Source organism: Ctenopharyngodon idella, chromosome 18 (assembly GCF_019924925.1).
Source record: "Ctenopharyngodon idella isolate HZGC_01 chromosome 18, HZGC01, whole genome shotgun sequence".
NCBI classification, from domain to species: domain Eukaryota; kingdom Metazoa; phylum Chordata; class Actinopteri; order Cypriniformes; family Xenocyprididae; genus Ctenopharyngodon; species Ctenopharyngodon idella.
This window is the reverse complement of record NC_067237.1, coordinates 24,535,028-24,555,781: the sequence shown is the minus strand read 5'-3', so window position 1 is coordinate 24,555,781 and position 20,754 is coordinate 24,535,028. Positions and strand designations below refer to the sequence as shown.

The 20,754-nt window shown below is 36.6% G+C and overlaps 3 protein-coding genes and 1 long non-coding RNA gene across 5 annotated transcripts in view; 3 read left to right on the top strand and 1 right to left on the bottom strand.

Moving 5' to 3' along the window:
* The first annotated feature begins 2,900 nt into the window (after positions 1 to 2,900).
* Positions 2,901 to 6,407, top strand: lyve1b (lymphatic vessel endothelial hyaluronic receptor 1b). Of its 2 annotated transcripts, XM_051870073.1 has the most exons (7): positions 2,901 to 3,081; positions 3,185 to 3,353; positions 4,184 to 4,323; positions 4,557 to 5,015; positions 5,906 to 5,987; positions 6,067 to 6,256; positions 6,343 to 6,407. In XM_051870073.1, exons 1-6 carry the CDS (start codon positions 2,982 to 2,984, stop codon positions 6,245 to 6,247), a joined length of 1,131 nt encoding a protein of 376 aa, XP_051726033.1. In that variant the 5' UTR covers positions 2,901 to 2,981; the 3' UTR covers positions 6,248 to 6,256; positions 6,343 to 6,407. The 2 variants fall into 2 exon arrangements, with proteins under 2 accessions (XP_051726033.1, XP_051726032.1); XM_051870072.1 differs by having other exon boundaries at positions 6,067 to 6,407.
* A 155-nt stretch (positions 6,408 to 6,562) lies between these two features.
* On the top strand, positions 6,563 to 13,507 carry rnf141 (ring finger protein 141). Its single transcript, XM_051870074.1, has 6 exons — positions 6,563 to 6,714; positions 7,873 to 8,067; positions 8,173 to 8,281; positions 10,050 to 10,231; positions 10,346 to 10,453; positions 12,272 to 13,507. Exons 2-6 carry the CDS (start codon positions 7,934 to 7,936, stop codon positions 12,420 to 12,422), a joined length of 684 nt encoding a protein of 227 aa, XP_051726034.1. The 5' UTR covers positions 6,563 to 6,714; positions 7,873 to 7,933; the 3' UTR covers positions 12,423 to 13,507.
* Positions 13,508 to 13,732: 225 nt separating this feature from the next.
* LOC127499647 (AMP deaminase 3-like) overlaps positions 13,733 to 20,754 on the bottom strand; it is a 24,445-nt gene continuing 17,423 nt past the window's right edge. The window contains exons 2-12 of the mRNA XM_051870070.1: positions 19,647 to 19,866; positions 19,358 to 19,487; positions 19,082 to 19,276; positions 18,842 to 18,973; positions 18,568 to 18,731; positions 18,063 to 18,189; positions 17,453 to 17,616; positions 17,168 to 17,288; positions 16,377 to 16,550; positions 15,018 to 15,128; positions 13,733 to 14,479 (exon numbers count right to left, since the gene is read on the bottom strand). Of these exons, the coding sequence (XP_051726030.1) occupies positions 14,303 to 14,479; positions 15,018 to 15,128; positions 16,377 to 16,550; positions 17,168 to 17,288; positions 17,453 to 17,616; positions 18,063 to 18,189; positions 18,568 to 18,731; positions 18,842 to 18,973; positions 19,082 to 19,276; positions 19,358 to 19,487; positions 19,647 to 19,825 (1,674 nt within the window). The 5' untranslated portion in view covers positions 19,826 to 19,866 and the 3' untranslated portion in view covers positions 13,733 to 14,302. The remainder of the gene's footprint in view (positions 14,480 to 15,017; positions 15,129 to 16,376; positions 16,551 to 17,167; positions 17,289 to 17,452; positions 17,617 to 18,062; positions 18,190 to 18,567; positions 18,732 to 18,841; positions 18,974 to 19,081; positions 19,277 to 19,357; positions 19,488 to 19,646; positions 19,867 to 20,754) is intronic.
* Positions 16,386 to 20,754, top strand: part of LOC127499650 (uncharacterized) — a 23,739-nt gene continuing 19,370 nt past the window's right edge. Inside the window, exon 1 of the long non-coding RNA XR_007926159.1 lies at positions 16,386 to 16,532. This is a non-coding gene — a long non-coding RNA (uncharacterized LOC127499650). The remainder of the gene's footprint in view (positions 16,533 to 20,754) is intronic.

Below are 20,754 nucleotides of genomic sequence, written 5' to 3'. Positions count from 1 at the left end.
CACACAGCACATACAACTCTGCACTTACTCATGATTTCTCTCAACATGGGAACAGGAGTGCTGTCAGTCAATAAATAGGAAAACAAAGTAACTTGCGTTACTTTTTTGAAAAAGTAACTCAAATATTTTGTTGTAAGTTTAAAAGTAACGTGTTACTTTACTAGTTACTTGAAAAAGTAATCTGATTACTTAACCCAACGTTACTTGTAATGTTCCCCCCGAGACTGTTTACAAGTGTAGTATACAAGATTGATTCCCTTTACTTTACAGCAGTGGTCACCAACCTTTTTAAGCCCAAGATCCCTGACCTCGACCTTTATAAAAGACAAGACCTATTGAAGAATTGATAGAAAAAGACAGCCCAGATTGTATTTAGTATTTTTTAATGGCCAATTCAGATTCTAATTTATTTATTTATTTTTACAAGATACAGATATTTTATTATTATTATTATTATTATCATTATTATTATTATAAACAAAAATATCTAGCCATTTCAAATTAGAGGTAACCACTGCATTTTAATCACAATCCAAACAAAGATGGTCCACACGTTGCATGAGCAGTTATTTTGGTTTGAATTAGATTTAATTTCAAGATTTAAAGCAAAAACAGAACGGTCTGACTTTATCTTTGTGAAATGATATGCTACACACAGAAAAGCATGAAACAAAAACAGCAGACAGGCTGAATGAGACGCAAATTCACTCTCTGACAGCAGGTGGCGCTTATGGAAGAGCAGTGATACAGTGTTTCCTTGGTTACCGCTGTAAACAAAGCAGCACTGCGCCAAAGCCACTGGAAGGCAAGCCTGCAGCCTTTAGCCAAAAAAGCGTAACGGCTAACTGTACGTTCACACCGCTGCCGCCAAGAGCGTCAAAATTTGCCTCGGCTGCCCTGCCAATAACGCTGTACTGTGCGTTCAAACCGCCACCAGCGGGAGGGTCAAAGTAGATGACAAGTTGTGGCAACCAATTGGAATCCTCTCAAGCAAGGACCTCTACATTCCGATTGGTTGCCGCTGAACCGCGTCATAGCTCATTACCATAAAGTTGACCTGACTTCAACTCTCCTCGACGCTCTCACCGTCCAAGACGTGCTGCGCTGCTCTCGCCAGAGCTTGCCGCCAGCTCACATTGAAAATGAATGACTTCCTGTCACTTTGACGCTCTCGCCAGCGGCGGTGTGAATGCACGGTAATGCTAACTGGCGGTATGGGCGGTACGCAGGTAGGAGTTTTGAACGGTGACACGATAGGCTGAGAGGAGCTGCACGTGATTAAGTTAGCCGTTACGCTTTCTCCAATGGTAAGAGATACAGACCCTCTTATCTCCCTATAATAATACGATCTCTGACTGCGCTTATAGCTACTTTATTCGGAGGTAAGAGGAAAATAAAATGCCATTGCCATCGAAACTTTTCTGAAGACAGTAAGTTCCCTTCAGAGATACATTCATATAACCCCTCACCCCCAATTCAATATTCATATTTTCTTCGTATATTTCGAGCATCGTGAACGGTGAGCTGCTCTGCCTGCTACAGAATTTTCTCCTCTTTGAGTCCGTCTTCAGGGTCTCTGGCCTCTTGTTAACGGCCGTTTACAGACTCAGGCATAATATGGGCTATTTACCTTTATCACTGTCCCAGTAGCTCCCGAAAATAACAGAGAAATAAATACAAAAATACAGTACAAAGACTGGAGAAATGTATTGTCTTTTTGTACTCGTATTTCTGTTATTTTCGGGAGCTACTGGGACAGTGATAAAGATCTACCACTGCTTTACAGACTAGGCATGGAAACTCAAACCCCTCTATTGTAAATGTATTATTCAAGCAGAGTGAAGCAGCACAAATAGGACAAGTTCCACTGGCCCAGTTAGCTTTGTTTGTGATTTTGCTGTAAACATTAAATGCCTAAAACAAATTCAATTTGATTCTGCCATCTGAACAAAAACAGAATTATTTTTTTTTTTTTTACATTTTGTGACTATTTTAGTGATATAAAAGGAGCAGAGAACACAAACCTTTTCAAATGTCAAAAGAATAATATTGAAAGTCAAAGTCAAAACCTTTTGTCATGTTTTATTTCCTGTGCTTTCTGCACAGTCAGGGAAAGCTGTTTTTATGTTCTTACTCAGGAATTTAGAGATGAAATCATAAATGATGTGAATCTGCAAAATGGCACAGGATGCTTTGAATAACTTCCTGTCATTTTGTACATCTCCCCTGTGGGTTCATTCAGAGGAGAGGGTTTCTATGTTTTTCTGTTAGGTCTTCGCTATAGACTAACATAGCCTGTAATTCACTGTTCTTGCAATAGCATGTCAGGCTGGTTGTTTTGAAAGCGACGTGGTAATGAGCTTTTCTGTTTATTTAGCCTTCATAATCACAGACAACACTGGAAAGAATTACCTGAAGAAGGAAGCAGGCCTATCTCGGCTATCACTGATGCTACACATTAGGGGACACATTGAGAGGAAATATTTTCATTTGGATGAAAACAAAAAAACAAAAACATCACGGACATCAAGAAGTTAAGTCAACATCCACAATGAATTTAAACTGAAATAAATTTCTAATAATTATAACAATAATTTATATAATGTATAATGCAGCTTTAAAACATCAAATTAATATTTTATTTAGTTAGTTAGATTTTTAGTACTTAAAGGGATGCCCAATAGGTGCCCGATAGTAAACTTGCTCCAGAGCCCGATATAGCTGCCTGGAAGTTGGATATTTTTCCAACTTGTCCAGAATGTCTATATGCACATGATGTATTGAATGTGTTTAAAGATATGTGACATAACTGGTGCACAACCACAGGAAGTGAACGTTTTTCAGTTGTCCTCTGTCCCAGCTTTAAGTGCCCTCTTTGGGAAGGTCATCTTACAGATCATCCTCAACCTCCTGTTTCCTATTTTTTTGGGTCCCTTTCTGCAGCATCAACAGACTGAGTGTGTTCAAGCTTCTGGGCAGTTATGGTGGCATGTTCTGCAGTCATGGCTAGAGTCTGGTTAGCATTTTGTCAACTGTTCTTCTTATTTACAAGCACACCCTGTCTAGATGTGAGTCAAATTCCTAGGTAGGTTTCTCTCTTGCTTTTTGTGTTGATTTAAATGCACTGTTTTGTTTTTAATTGTTTGTGAATCTATACTTTTGCAATTTAATTTTGGTTGTTTTTTAGTGCCTACAAATGATGGAATTTCTGGAGTGTTGTTAGTCCAAGCCAAGAATAACGTGTACAGTTTTAATGCCACCACAGCCAGAGAGGCATGTGAGGCTATTAAAATGAGAATTGCAAATCTAGCTGAAGTGAAGACAGCAAACCAAAATGGCTTACAGACATGCAGGTAAAGCACTATTTAATGGTTTGTTAAATAGTCAATTATAGACAATTAAATAGCAATTTAATAGTCAATTAAAATATTGTTGTAGATATATGATATTGATTTACTTGGGAAATAGCATTTCTAACATTAAAAAAAATTGACGCCTTATATATGACATTTTAAAGTACAATACCAGACAATACTAATTGACATAAAATATGGGCCTGCTTTATCACATATTATGTGTGTTGTCACATGCTGTCTAATTAATTATACAGTAGTGGCCAAGTGATGTCTGGCCTAGGAAAATTGGCATCTTCACCCTTTATTAAAAAAAGTGTGAAAAAAGATTGTAAAAGATTAAGCATATTGCATAGTTGTGCATGGAGTCAATTGTTTTATTTGTGATTACGCAAAAAAAAAAAAAAAAAAAAAAATTGCTAAATTGTGCGGACATAATTTTGGCCAGGCTTGTCATACAAATAAATTATGAACGCATGCAAAAGTTTGCCTGTAGTTTGCCTTTTTTTGCCAAATTATTTTGTCAGATAAATACCTTAACCAAGTTTAGAATTTTGTCTTCCCCTATATTTAAAATATTTAAAAAAAAACTAAAATATTTTCCTCATATTTTAATGGTTTAATCGAACTTGTATAGGGTCATTAATATCATTTTCCCCTCCGGACATCACTTTTGGGTGTGTATATGTATATAAATAATGTGTCTTCATTTCTTACATACTTCATAGAACCTTGAAGTTCAACTTTGAATCTTTTTGATGGCTAGAAGTCATATTTGAACTCTATAGATTATGTTTCTTCTAAGAGTCCAATATCATTCTTTCACACAGGTTTGGTTGGATTGAAGAGCAAATAGCAGTTATTCCTCGAATTGAGAGAAGTGAAAAATGTGGTCGGAACAATTCAGGTGTTATAATTTGGAGAATTAACATCAGCAGAATGTTTGATGTTTATTGTTTTAAACCAGCAGGTAATTAAATGTTTAATATGTTTCTGCAAATGCTTTCATCATAATAATCAGTGTCCTGAAATAGGAAACAATGATGTTTAATGTGATTTGAAAGAAAATTATACAATATGTCTGAACTTTGGATTTTGTTAAGAACATATGATGGTAATAAAATCAGTACAAAAATCTACTAACATACTTTGTCAGTAAAATGTGCAACATAATCAGAATATGTCTCTCACAATGCACCTCAGGTCCTGATGGATCATTTGAAACAACATCAAGCAGGCCTCAACCCACAACAGGAGGAAGAACACCATCAAACAAGCATTATCCCACTAAAACAACCCATCCATCATCCATTAAGTCAGCCTCTTCTCCTGTCTACACATCCACCCCATCCATTTCCTTTGCTTTCAACACTTCCTCCACAACATTTATAACACTTAGCCTTTCTAACATCAGTGACAGTTCCCAGGCAACAACAAGTCCTCTATCTCTTTCATCTTCTACAACCTCACCCAAATTCTCAACCTCATCCCCCTCTTCTTCCTCTCATTCATCCACTTTTCTTTTTCAGCATACTTTAACTTCCACAGGTCAGCCTGCACTATCCCAGACCACTACACCTAACAAAACATCCCAGCATACTTTAACTTCCACAGGTCAGCCTGCACTGTCCCAGACCACTACACCTAACAGAGCATCCAGAGGTTGGGTTTTAAAAGTTTGATAACCTCCATAACAATTTAAAGGGTTAGTTCACCCAAACATGAAAATTCTGCCATTTACTACTAACCCTCATGTCGTTCCACACCCCTAAGACCTTTGTTCACCTTCAGAACACAAATTAAGATATTTTTTGATAAAATCTGATGGCTCAGTGAGGCCTCTATTGTCAGCAAGATAATTAACACTTTCAGATCCCCAGAAAGGTATTAAAAACATATTTAAAATAGTTAAACCTTAATATTATAAAGCGATGAAAATACTTTGTGTGTGCCAAAAAAACAACAACTAAATAACGTCTTTTCAACAATATAGTGATGGCCGATTTAAAAATACTGCTTCGAAGCTTTACAAATCTTTTGTTTCGAATCAGTGGTTTGAATTGCGTATCAAACTGCCAAAGTCACGTGAAGCCTAGTTTACTGAAATCACGTGACTTTGGCGCTCCGAACAACTGATTCGAAACAAAAGATTTGTGAAGCTTTGAAGCAGTGTTTTGAAATCGCCCATCACTAGATATTGTTGAAAAGTTATTATTTTGGGGGGTTTTTGGCGCACAAAAAGTATTCTTGTCGCTTTATAATATTAAGGTTGAACCACTGTAGTCACATGAACTGTTTTAAATATGTCTTTCATAGCTTTCTGGGCATCTGAAAGTGTAAATTAACTTGCTGTCAATGGAGGCCTCACTGAGCCATCGGATTTCATCAAAAATATCTTAATTTGTGTTCTGAAGATGAACGAAGGTCTTGCGGGTGTAGAACGACATGAGGGTGAGTAATAAATGACATAATTTTCATTTTTGGGTGAACTAACCCTTTAATCACTTCATACATTAATTTGATCACACTCTTTTGTTGTTTTTATATTTTAGCAACTCCCAAAACATTTGTCATCATTTCTTTCGTGTTACTGCTCTTGTTGGCAGCGGCAGGTGCAGCTTGGTATCTAAAAATGTAAGTTTTTAAATTACTATTATGAGAAAACAAAATGCATATGCTTCACTGACCGGTCTATACTCCAACCTTTTTTCAGCAAAAGACGACAACGGTTTCCATCTTGGACCAGAATGAGGCCAAAACAGATAACTGAAACAGAGATGTGGAAACAAATAAGTGAGAGGCATTGTGTGCCAGAACAGAACAGCAAAGACAATAACTTTAGAAAATGCAACAACATCATCCTTCAACTGGAACAAGACCCAGACACTCCCTAAGAAAACACTGTAATTTTTTTTTTTTCTGTCACTGTAACTGCATGTAAAAGAGCAGCTTGCACATTATTCTGATGTTCTCCTTTTGTGTTCCACAGAAGAAAGTCCTGCAGATTTGGAAAAACCTTTTCGTTTTTGAGGTGGAATAAACAATGATACTTCATTTATGTTTTTTTTTTTTGTTTTTTAAATAATCTTTTACTTTCAAATATTAAGAACTGATGTAAATAGTTTGTAGTTCATTCTTTGATCATTTTTATCCCATTTAAACACTAATTAACTTAATAGGCTAAATAAGAATAATGCGTAGCCTACTCTTTAAATTCTTTAGTTGTACTTGCTTGTCTGTATAAAAATTAGATGGATTTTTACCGTTGAGTCCCGTCGTGACGTCATCATCTCGCGTCAAGCTTTTCTTGTTATCATCCTACTTGTCATCTCGAATATTTGCCTGAAACAAATTTCAGCAGGTTTGTACACATTTATTTGCATCACGCTGAGTTCTTGTACATTTGTAGCTAATACTAGCGTTTGGTGTATTTGTGTTAAGAGGTTTATGTATTGTTTTGGCCAACCAAGCTAACACTAGTAGCCAGATGATTGTTTTTATAGTAATATTCAATATACAAACACCATCTATATTTAAGCCGCCTTTTCGCATTCCGAAATAAATGTATATGGTTCACTCGTCTACTTGGTTATTACATCTTTTGAAAGAGAGTTCGTTTTTTTCTTCTTTATATTGGGCAGATAAGAAGATAAATAAACACCTGTTCAAATCGAAAGCATTGTTGCACATTTGTTATGAATGAATGTTTCAGGGATTATTTCAAAGACTGCGAAATGTACCACTGATCTCACTGACAACTTGAGACCATTTGTAGCCGTATGCTTGTAGCACACCAAGAAGTTCATACTGTTTCATGTTAAGTCGCTGACCAATAACATGAGCGTAAACTTCATTTTCATCAATATTTTAGGTTAAACTATATAGGGAGTGGGATCCAAATGCCTGGAAGCACTAATGAAAATGCTTCCTGTTTCATTCTTCTTCAAATTCAAATCATATTATCAGCAAAATTGAAGTGAAAAGGTAGAATTAAAAACATGATTATAATGTTATCCTGCTTGATTTGAGAATTATTCACATCTTGTCCTTTAAGGACATTTTAAGAAAGCAGAGACATCTGACCGCCTGTACAAAGTGCGCACATGATCAGTGTCACAAAAGTACTCACATTAAATATTTACATCACCCTTTTTTTTAATCAAAATCCTCAAACTTTATTTACAGGTTTGAGTCCTAAGTTTTCATTGTTGTCTCAGACTTTAGGACCCCACTGTGCATGAATAAGGGAATGTCTATATTTTAGGTGCCTTGACTGGGCACCATTTCTTTTAAAAATTTGAATCACATTTTAGTGAAATTTACCCAAATTTCTATTCATTGTGACAGGTATTTTTACAAGTTCATATATTCAGTGTATTCTATTAATTGAATTGAGGTTATAGAATTGCATTTGTAAGGGAATGCTGTTTAAAGTATAGCTAGCATGTCACACTACAGGGCAGGGCTCTCACTTCTTAACATGTCGTATCAAGTTCTGTCAACATTCTCTCTTGTGTAGGGCCTCCAGCAGTGAATGAGGTCTAGAGTTGTTACAGAGCAGCCCTCCATCTGGAGCCAAGATGGGCCAACAGCTTTCTGGCCAGGCAATGGCCAGACTGCCTGAGAAACTCATCAAACATGTGGGGCTAGTGCGGGACGGTGGCTACCTCACCTATGACGAGTTCTTGGGTCGTGTGGCAGAGCTTAATGATGTGTAAGTGAGGCTTTTAGGATAAATCAATACAGTGACACAATAATCTGCTAGAGTTTGATAAGAATGTGGCGTGGAATGTGGAATTACTTTGTTTTTCTTTCACAGAACTGCTAAACTAGCCTCTGGTCAAAAGAAACATCTTTTGTTTGAAGTGCAGCCTGGATCAGATGCAACTGCTTTATGGAAAGTTGCTGTGAGAATAGTGTGCACCAAGGTAAGATCCAATGAATTTATAGGTGGAATATATTAATATACAAACCCGATTCCAAAAAAGTTGGGACACTGTACAAATTGTGAATAAAAAAGGAATGCAATAATTTACAAATCTCATAAACTTATATTTTATTCACAATAGAATATAGATAACATATCAAATGTTGAAAGTGAGACATTTTGAAATGTCATGCCAAATATTGGCTCATTTTGGATTTCATGAGAGCTACACATTCCAAAAAAGTTGGGACAGGTAGCAATAAGAGGCTGGAAAATTTAAATGTACATATAAGGAACAGCTGGAGGACCAATTTGCAACTTATTATGTCAATTGACAACATGATTGGGTATAAAAAGAGCCTCTCAGAGTGGCAGTGTCTCTCAGAAGTCAAGATGGGCAGAGGATCACCAATTCCCCCAATGCTGCGGCGAAAAATAGTGGAGCAATATCAGAAAGGAGTTTCTCAGAGAAAAATTGCAAAGAGTTTGAAGTTATCATCATCTACAGTGCATATCATCCAAAGATTCAGAGAATCTGGAACAATCTCTGTGCGTAAGGGTCAAGGCCGGAAAACCATACTGGATGCCCGTGATCTTCGGGCCCTTAGACGGCACTGCATCACATACAGGAATGCTACTGTAATGGAAATCACAACATGGGCTCAGGAATACTTCCAGAAAACATTGTCGGTGAACACAATCCACCGTGCCATTCACCGTTGCCGGCTAAAACTCTATAGGTCAAAAAAGAAGCCATATCTAAACATGATCCAGAAGCGCAGGCGTTTTCTCTGGGCCAAGGCTCATTTAAAATGGACTGCGGCAAAGTGGAAAACTGTTCTGTGGTCAGACGAATCAAAATTTGAAGTTCTTTTTGGAAAACTGGGACGCCATGTCATCCGGACTAAAGAGGACAAGGACAAACCAAGTTGTTATCAGCGCTCAGTTCAGAAGCCTGCATCTCTGATGGTATGGGGTTGCATGAGTGCGTGTGGCATGGGCAGCTTACACATCTGGAAAGGCACCATCAATGCTGAAAGGTATATCCAAGTTCTAGAACAACATATGCTCTCATCCAGACGTCGTCTCTTTCAGGGAAGACCTTGCATTTTCCAACATGACAATGCCAGACCACATACTGCATCAATTACAACATCATGGCTCCGTAGAAGAAGGATCCAGTTACTGGAATGGCCAGGCTGCAGTCCAGATCTTTCACCCATAGAAAACATTTGGCGCATCATAAAGAGGAAGATGCGACAAAGAAGACCTAAGACAGTTGAGCAACTAGAAGCCTGTATTAGACAAGAATGGGACAACATTCCTATTCCTAAACTTGAGCAACTTGTCTCCTCAGTCCCCAGACGTTTGCAGACTGTTATAAAAAGAAGACGGGATATCACACAGTGGTAAACATGGCCTTGTCCCAACTTTTTTGAGATGTGTTGATGCCATGAAATTTAAAATCAACTTATTTTTCCCTTAAAATGATACATTTTCTCAGTTTAAACATTTGATGTGTCATCTATGTTGTATTCTGAATAAAATATTGAAATTTGAAACTTCCACATCATTGCATTCCTTTTTTATTCACAATTTGTACAGTGTCCCAACTTTTTTGGAATCGGGTTTGTAATTACAATGAAGTCAAACTGTGTTCTTAAATATTAACATTAGTCATTTGCTCTGTAATGCAAATGTGAGATGTGGTGTTAATGTTTATCTATGGTGGAATGACAGTTGTTGCTGCTTTCTCTGTGTGCTTGTAGATTAACAAGGAGAATGGAATGGTGGAGGCCTCCCGTATTATGAACCTGTACCAGTTTATCCAGCTGTACAAAGACATCACCAGTCAGGCAGCTGAAGTCTTCAATTCAGAGGTGGCAGCAGAGGGATCCTCTGGACCGCTGTCATCAGAAGATAACTGCCAGGCCAGCATGTGGATGGGCAGGTACTTTAGCGACTGCATTTGTTCTGTTTGCCAAATCTACACCTGATGTAATGATGGATAATGGGCTACTCATTGTCTCACCAAGCAAAATATGCTATTTGTGCTCTGTAACAGGGTTAAACAGTTGACTGATGAGGAAGAATGCTGTATCTGTATGGATGGGAAAGCAGACCTTATTCTGCCCTGTGCACACAGCTTCTGTCAGAAGTGTATTGACAAATGGTAAGAATCTATGATTCATTATCATGAATGATTAATCGATTAGTTCACCCAGATAAGGAATTACTTACCCTCATGTTGTTCCAAACCTTTATGGCTTACTTTCTTCCGTGGAACAAAAAAGGAGAAAATCTAATTCTGAATAATGTTCTGGTCAGGACTGGGGCTTTCAAGCTCCAAATGAATCATTTAGACCAACTTTGTGAATTGGATCCAGGGTTTTTGAAATCAAATTTAAGACTTTTTAAGACCTGCACAAATAAATTTAAAGGGTTCGTTCACCCAAAAATGAAATTTCTGTCGAAGATTAACAAAGGTCTTACAGGTTTGGAACGGCATGAGGATGAGTAATTAACTCACCCTCATGTCGTTCCAAACCTGTAAGACCTTCGTTCATCTTCGGAAAACAAATTAAGATATTTTTGATGAAATCCAAGAGTTTTTTTTTTTTTTTATCCTCAACAGAAAACAACGAATTTACCAAATTCAAGGTCAAGAAAAGTAGTAAAAACATCGTTAAAATAGTCAACGTGACTACAGTGGTTCAACCTTAATGTTATGAAGCGAGAATACTTTTTGTGCGCGAAAACAAAAACCTTTAAGGTCTCCCTGTGTTCGCCAAAATAAAAGCTCAATTCGAAAGCAAAGAAATGAAGACAATCATAAATAAGTATTGTAATTTTACTGTTGTTCTGTAAAAATAAAATAAAAATAATAATGATAATTATTACATTTATTGTATTATAATACAACTTATGATTATTAACTTTTACAGTACAATAGTATGTATTATTGCAATAGTAATATATTTTATTTCTTTAATAAAAATTTTGTAGGTTAATGTAGGTTTTCCTTGTTATGTCTTTAGCTGATCACATGCCTGATACTGGCTTATGTATATATTGGTTTATGTAATATATCAATATATACAAATTAGAGCCAGAGGTCAGTTGATATTGGATTTTACTAATTATGTGCATGGATATATCATTCATAATAAATACTGCAATATTCAATTAAAAAAAAAAAAAAAAAAAAAAAAACAAGAATTGTCTTTTTTTTTCTTTTCTTTTTTTTTTTTTAAATGCATGGTGACTTCAAATACTGTTCTTAGTATTTCCTTCTTGTGACGGGGTAGCATAGAGAGAAGCTACAAAAGTTTAATTAAATGTCAGATACAGTTTGTATGTAACCAAAATGCCAATAAGAACCAGAAAAAAAGATTTTATGCATAATGTGGGACTTTTAATTATAAACGAGCCCATGTCTTTGCTTAACTTCTTCCAGCTTATGAGGCAGATAAAATATGCACTTTTACAACCAAAATAAATTATAATTCATCAACAGTAGATTATAAGCAATTATATTGCCCAACAGTGCCACATTTTGACCTCGCTTCATCATCACATTAAAGTCGTCATGAAACTGAAGTTGCGATAATGTTTTCTTCCTTGTTTTGACGTGTATCCGAGTGAAATGGCTTGATTTTGTTCATCGGGAATGGACCCTTTTCACGGACTGTGATGACACATTTCCTAAGTTATAATCTCAAATCTAGTCAAGTTTTTTATGTTTTAATTGTTAAAGAATTGAATACACATTTATAACACTATATATTGTGTTATATTACCTTGTCAGTAAATGACAAGAAAACTAATTAATGCTGCTGTGAGGGTGTTTCTAAGACAACAGCTGAGGGAGTGACGTCTAATTTGACATCTTTAGAACAACATTATGACAATAAATATTGACAGAATTCATAAATCATTTTAATCAGCCATGACAAACCCTGTGCTATTGTGTGTCTATGCCTCACTATAGGAGCGGTCAAAGCCGAAACTGCCCTGTCTGCCGAATTCAGGTGACTGCCGCTAATGAGTCATGGGTCATGTCAGATGCTCCCACGGAGGAAGATATAGCTGGGTACATTCTCAATCTTGCAGATGAAGCTGGGCACCCACACAGACCTTAAAATGAAGCACTGTGCCACTGTCAAACTCACTGTCCCCCCATAACAGATGATCTTCTTTAAACCGTTATTTTATAGGGTGACTATGGGTATTTGTTGCACTATATAGTGTCATTCACTGGAGGCAATAACTGCTGATTATTTAATTTTTTTTTTTTTTCTTTTTTAAATTTTTTTTTAGGTTAATGCATCATATTATAACACCTAATCAGTGCATAGACTGTGAATGCATATTGGTAAATTCTAGACAACATGTAGCTGTAGAACATGATTCCCTCTTTGCACTTGCCGTTTTATCTTGTTTGTGAAGTAATTGCACTTAATCGCATTTGTTCCGTAAAGGCCTTGTAATACCCGGGGGGGAAAAAAAAGTCATAATATCAGCATGTGCAACAGTTTAATAGTATTGTTGAAACTATAATTCAGTCACACATGATTTAGTAACATTGATTGTGCAGTTGACATGAACTCTTTATCTCTGTGTAAGTTGGAACAATTGTTAATTATAGGGCATGACTCCATTATATTACATTCATTATGAAAAATAATTGGATCTTTCAAATGGAATAATATTTGAGAATGAACTAATTTGCTTGTTTTCTTTTGCAGCTTAATGGGTTGCAAATGAAACCTTTATTTTATAGGGCATCACTGACACTTTCAGTGGAGGCTGATTACCTTTTAAATGTGTTTCTTTTTCAGTTTGAAATCCTAGACTATTCTTGCACTTTGTGTGTATGAGAGAGACTGTGAATTTGTGGGCTTAGGGAATTCACTTGTATTATTGAAGATATGTATAGCTAAACATTTATATAAATACATTTAAATTTGTGTGGCAGTTTATAAAGAATTAATCCAGTTTATCAAGATCTATCTAGTTTTAAAAATGTTAATTTCTGCAATATTCTCACAGATTTATAGATTGGACTGAATGTTAATAGTTTTATCAGAGAGAAAATGGCATTAGTTGCCGCTTCCTAGTGTTTTTTGAAGGAGATTTCTTTTACTTATGGTCTAAATTGGGATGTTTGGTGTTCTCATTCCTCCTTCTTGTGTAAATCTTGAATAATAAAGTAAACTGAATATTTTGTTCTATCTAGTTTGTTTGAAGGCTGTAACAGTTCCTACTGCTTCCACTGGGCTGCAGTGTTGAGCAAATAAAGAATCATTTTTTGTAATCATCTGGAGTATGATCTATAGACAATCTCATTATGAATTCAGTAACTTTTTTTGACACCACTTTATTTTTTTTATTTTGAGTGCAGTATCCAGATATTGTCGAACATATGTTGCATTCAGGCATGTTTCAAGTGGCTCCTCATAGGCCAAGCACCCATACATTATACAACATCCTTAAAACAGTTTAACCTTCTCTGTTGGTGTACAAAATGTGCAAGTTCAAGTACACAAGTCTATTCTGTGCCAACAATTAAAAGCCCCCCAGAATCTCAGGTTGCTAACAAACTAGTTTATCAAGGCAAATATTAGTTCCAGTTCCTGCGCCTTACAAAAACATTTATCTGAACAAAAGAATACATTGTTGAAGTCACAAACTCAAAGAATCCCTTGTTTAGAAAAGGTAAAAAATGTATGCTCAATCAAAACATCATTTTCAGAAACCATGCAAAATACTGAGACAGTTTATCAGAACGTCCTATTTTTAAAGGGATATTTGACATTTGAGATATGAAATATATCCATCACCTACAAGGCACTATGGGAAGGGATATACCTGTATAAGGCATTAAGTCACATAGCTCCACGTCTTGCTACCTGAATAATGTATTTCCATGGCTCTTTTGTGCATCAAGATAAGGCTTTATCCTGATGTCTAGTCCACTCGTATGGACTCGTGTTCTACCCTATCTATCACCCTGCCATGTTTACAGGGCTTGTGCAGCCAACGCTTCTGACTTGACAGCATCCACTAGGAAGCTGAGCTCATTGCACAAGATTTCATGACGATAGGCAATACGGATCTGCGCCACATTTGTCCTACGGATGTCATTACCCTCTGGTCCATCCTGTAGATAATTCTCACCCAGGAAGTGTTTCTTCTCCTGCAAGGGAAATCTGAATGTCAGCTTTTTTTATACGCAAGGGCTGATGGTAAATTTAGCATTGGAATGTTTAAAATTAGCACTAGGAAATTTTCTGGGTTCAGCAGAAGTTAAGCCCAACCAACAGTATTTGTGGCATAATTTATTACAGTTTCATTAAAAAAAGCAACAATCTGAGTTATAGTGAGGCACTTACAATGGACGTTAATGGGGCCAATCCATACATGTTAAAATAATGTTTCAACCATAGTGATTCAGGATAAGACTGTTTGGAAGATGGATTCATGATGTACTTGCTCATATAAATTTTATAAATTTTGAACAAAACAGTTACATAGTGTAGGATACCTTTAATGTAAGTGCTTTTGCTTTTAAATCCTCTACAAATTGGCCCCATTTACTGCCATTGTATGATCCTCAATCAATGACACCTTGGTTTTCACTGTCTTTTATTTATTTTATTTATTTTTTTCTTAAGAAAGGATGACCTGAAATTACACCTAGAATATTCCTAGAGTTTAGGACAGAGAGAAAGTACCTGATGAGACAGCCCGCTCTGAAGCACACTATTTCTGGCGATCTCACACACATCACATGTGCTCAGTTTCCACAGTTGTGCTGCTATGGCGTACTCCTCCATCAAGGCCTCCTAAAGGTACATAAACAACACAGAATCACATCACCTGACTGCTCTAGACCAGGGTTTCCTAACCAGGGTGCCGTGTAAAAAAAATACTTCAAACATTTTTAAACTGCTAAAATGTGTCATAAATAAATAAATAAAAGAAAGGGCTTATAATATATACCATAAATCTCTGATGTCTTCAATAACAAATAACAAATTTACAACAATGCAAAATGCAAATCACAAGAAAGGTTGGTCTGAATTTCAGCCTGGGTTTGTGGGGGTTGCGCATAATTTGTCCAAAGTGTGCACACATAAAGCCGGCTCTCAAACAGCTTGTGAGTGCCAAATTGATTTCTTTTTCGAGGCTTGTTGCGCTTAAACTGTCAAATTCACACAAAAATATTGTAACAATATCCGTCTTGCCGAGTATTCACATACATACAATCAGTTATGTCATAAGACTGAGTGAACATAAACAGTTCAGAAAGAAAACTCATGTGCAACAGTGGGTGCTTCAGGTCTTAAAGTGACAGCAGCCTAATAAACATGCTGCTGTCCTTGTTTTTAATGTTAATCAAACAACAAAAGACAAAGAGAAAATCACTCACTGCTCTTGACTGAATAACTTTTGTAACTTCTGTTTTTATCTTTATCTAATTTATACAATGAAGACTATCCAAGGTTATTCTACATTTAATTACTTCAGTTTCTGTAGTATTTCCTACCTCAACAGCCCTACTACTGTTGAACCTTCCTGAAAAGCGATTTATTTAATTTGTATCTTTATTCTATTTTTATTCTTTATTATTTTTATACTTAATTCAATTCAAAGTTTGAAATCAAGCTATTTCTTGCATCTGCAACAAAATTACCCCATTGTAAAAACACAAATACATTGAGTGACCAAACATTTAGGTGAGATAGTTATAATGGTAATTGAGCAATGGTTATATATAAATAAAAGCCTAAATTAAAATCTGTCATCAAATAAAGGGATCTCTTTAGAAGACATTACCGATTGTCTAGACTTTCATTGGATGGACAAAAAATTAGATAACATTAAAAATATCTATATTACAGTACGGTGGTTCTTCCCCATGGTATCGAATATCGATACTTTTCAAGATATCGTATCGAAGTTAGAAATTGCAGTATTGTGACAACACCATGGTAGGGTGCCACAAATTTTTTTTAAATTTCAAGGGGTGTCATGACTGAAAAAAGTTTGGTAAACACTGCTCTATAGAACCAGTAACTGCTTTCCCTGACCTTTGTGTAGTGGAACTGTAATGGGTCATCTGTGGAGAGGGACACACACAGGCCCTTTTGCAGGAACTCCCTGAGGGGATTCTTGGAATACTCCAGGAACAGGCTGTTGTTGCTGAGTGGAGACATGGCAATGGGCACCTGGGCCAAGTAAAACAGGTACTGCAGCACAGGACTCTGTATTGAGAAATTAACAAGAACAAATGTTAAACCACAAGAAAAGAAAACATCAGTACTGGTATCTGATGATTTGTTGTTGTTATTGAATTACTCCATTTTTAGAAACGTACAGGACTCAATAATAAAGAACTGTCACTTGTCCTATTGAGTAAGTATTGTACAGTTTCTTACATTTTTTGTCAACTAGGTGAATCTATCTGGCTAACATAAATGAGGGTCTTTTTTCCTACAAAACTGCAAGAATGACTTGGTATGTTTCGCCATCTGTGCCATTATTTTCCAGCAAAAAAAAAAAAAAAAACAACAAAAAAAAAAACAGGTATATGAATTTACGACTCTCTTGGTATTTTCTGTATAATTATAATAACTGTATATTTATATATAATCCTAAAATAAATATTGATGAAATGTAAAAACTATACATTTACAAATACAATAAATTATATATTAATTATACAATTACATTTATGTTTTTTTCCAGATTACTGTTTCAGATTTTACTGTTGAAAGCGGTGTAATAATTGTTTGCTTATTTGGTGGATTCTGAAACTACAGTCTCTGTGGGTGTAATGTTGTGTGGTTGGATGTGTGCACAATTTGTTTTAGAGACTGACCTTCTTCAGATTGAGTCCATGAGAGATGTTGTCAGCTGTGAGGAAGGCTGACACCAGATGGGTGATGGATCCTGCCTCGCCACAGTGAGGACGGAACTGGAAGGTATTGAGACCACGTTCCCTGAGAAGAAAAAAAAAACATTTTCACTATTTAACAAGGCTTGGGATTTCAATTAAAAAGCTTTTGGCTAAATTTCAGGTGAATAGCTTGTCTTCATTAGTTTGTTTTGTGAGGACAATAGGTTGTAGTGCTGAAATCGGAGCTTGATCTTTATAGTGACTTACTTTCGTAGGTTGTTGAGGACCATGATGTTGGCATACATGTGGAAGAGGTAGTAAGTGTATGGTGGGTTTTCCTCCATGGTCCACTCTTCTGGTTTTGGACTCTTATAGGTGAATAAGTGATCACTGTGTTTGGACTCATCATCCACACTGTCAAACCCTGTCACCTGCAGAAAAAACATCCAAAGATTTTTTGACATCTTTTCACATCAACGTTTTGCCCTCATTTTTCTTAAAGGTTGTGGCTTTATATTTACATAAAGACTGATCAGGCTGTTCTAACAAGGTGGTGTTCCTTTGTTGACATTTGGTGGGGAAAAAAATCTATCGCACAATGAATACATTACTGACTTGGGTGTAGTTCAACCACATCTGTTTTCTGTGATATTATGTGACAGTTTTACATGAACTCATATTCATCTGAGAACCATTTAATTGTTCATGAGGGATTTGGCATTGACATCTTGACTCCCTGGTAAAATAACTGTTTTGTGTTTAAGCTGTTAGTTGCACTGTTGGTGTTAAAATGTTCTATTGTGGCATGAATGTGCTCTGACTTGTCTTGCCAGCTCAGGATAACAGGATAAGCTCAAAACTCTGATGAAGCACTTACATGCTTCAGGAAGACATGTGTTTCTTTGTGCTTCTGAGGGTTAACGGTAGCCTGAAACAGTGGGAGGAAGATGTTCTCTAGCATCTTGGCGAAGTTGGAAACAATCTTCTTTGATCTGAAAATGTCACTAAAAACAAAGCGTACAAGTCAAGAATATTTCCTTTTAAAAATATTGGATATGAATTTTGAGCAAAATGTGGAGTGAAAATGTCATACATTTTGCAGGGTTGTGCCATTCAGAATTGAATTGAGAATGCCTTTGAAATTCGTTAAATTCATACATTTTGAAACTGACATGGATAAAAGGATGCAGAATTATAATTTGAATTTTGAAAAACTTTCACATTGATTTGAACATTAGATGATATTAATAACCCTGGTCTACAGCTAACATGCTTCTGAAATAAATGTTGTCAAAAATTGTCTTTGTTGTGTTAGAATACTGAAGTTTCTCTGTTCAATTTCTTTAAATTCGTATGTGAAGTTACATTAGAAGAGGACTTACTAAATCCTGGGCACCTGTATGATCCATCTCATGTTAGGGGAGTATAACTTTTGATTGATAAACCATTTGGACAGACTGTCCCACTCTTCAGGGGCTCGGCCGTAAATTGAGAGACGGGGTTCTGCATGCTGATATTTACTCTCCTCCAGGTCATGAGCAACCTCCTGCACAACAGGAACAACGGGAATGATTGTTTCCCACTTAAGAAAATAATCTGTATGCTCTGACAGTAGTTGCTTTTATCCTATGTTTCAGCATGCGAGTTTAATTTTACCTTGATGAGACGTGCAAAATATTCTCCATTGATGTAGTTATCACTCTTGATGTAGATCTCTCGGAGCTCACTAGCACCCACTGGGTTGTATTTGGAATTGAATTTATCAAAGCGATGAAAGGTTTGTCTGCCCTGTAACAAACAATAGAGCAACTTCTTAATTGCTGCAAGATCTATTCTGCAAGAAAATGTAGCATAAAAGCATAATTTGGAAGTCCTGAGGTTATCTGATATACATACCGCGTGCACATCTAATGAGTCTACTGTGAGATCGTAAGGGTCCATTTTCAGATTGTCAAACACCTGTTTGAGGGTGAGCTTCTTTCCGCTCTTCTCCAGCACCACTCGCTCCGCTTCTGTCTTATAGGTGTCCTGGATGAACTTCAGAAGATGCTTCTGGTTCATGCAGGCAGCTGCGTGAATGTGCGTATCAACCTGAATATTCACATATATGTACATTTAGAATTGAAAATGGTCTTTATGCAGTGTAAATATTAGTGACTTTTTTTGAAATACCTTTCTGACATTGTAGAAGTCTCTGTGAGGAATGCATTTCAGTTCCTTTAACTCGGCCATCTCATTCAGCATTTCATGTAGTTGGAACTTGGACATCAGGAAGTTAAGCCTTCTGTGACAATAGGTCTTTCTATAAAAGAGAATATTGCCCCTAAATGTACTTTTTTTTTCTCCATGAATTTCACCTGTCATTAACAGATGCATGCAGTGTTAAGTGTTAAGATTATGTTAAGTTAGGCATTGAAGTAGATTGATTTGCAGAAGAGAAATATAATATAACCGAACTCACGTTGGTCCGTCTGCAATCATGGCAAGGACGTGGCTCAAGTCAATAGCAAAAGTTTCCAAGTCAGGATATGGCAAGCTCCGCGGCTGATCCTGTTTTAAGGCATCCTCATTATCATAGACATATATGATTCCATCTTTCATTCTCAGGGTGTAGTTCAGATTCTGTGGGAGGTCTTCCATACTGTAGGGATCCTCACCCTCACTCGGAGGGGGGCAGATATCTGTTGCCATGGAAATAAAGCATAACAGTAGTGCTGATGAATACTAATGTCATATTATATATGTCTGATATAAATAGAAACAGGCCTAGTTGTTTATAGTATGAATTTCCCAAACCTAATAAACACCCTACAGTCTTTGAGACAGAATACAAAGAATTTAGGACAATAATTTCTCACTTATGTCTCAAAGCTGTTGTCTTTGAGCAGTTAATTTATTAGTGCATGAACTGTTGCCAATCATGGCATACCTGGCATTACTTCTTCGTCCTCACTCCATTTCTCATTATTGGCACTCCTTAGAAACCTGGCTGTGGTCCTGGGGAAGCGGTGATATGCCAGCCGGGAATATTTTTCTCTGATGAAGAGTGCTGTCAGCAGAGTTTTTGCTGCCTGCTCATAGTCCTCAACTGCTGTCTGTCAGAAGATTTTTTTAATGTTTTTGAAGGGAGTCTCTCATGTTCACCAAGGCTGCATTGATTTCATCATAAATACAGTAAAACAGTAATATTGTGAGATATTACATGTTACATATTGCCTGTGTGTGTTTGTGGACTTTTATGTTGCTTCCTGTCTTGAGTGCCATTTTGTTGTTCTTTGTAGTTTTTCCCCTTGATTAGTCTAGGTGTGTTTTATTACATCGTTACCTTGTTAAGCTTGTTTGCCCCTGTTTATATATAGCCCATAGACTGTAAAAAAATATGGACGTAGTGTCCGTGACGTCACCCGTAGGTTTCTGAAGAGCAGTTTTGAAACCTAAAGCCGGCCGTTGCCATCTTGGCAGTGCGTTACCGCACGTCACTCCCGGACAACAGAAAATGGGCAAAGAGGCGGGACGTGAGTGGAGCTGAGGTGACGTGACGTGACGGCAGCAGACCAACGGCTAGTGGT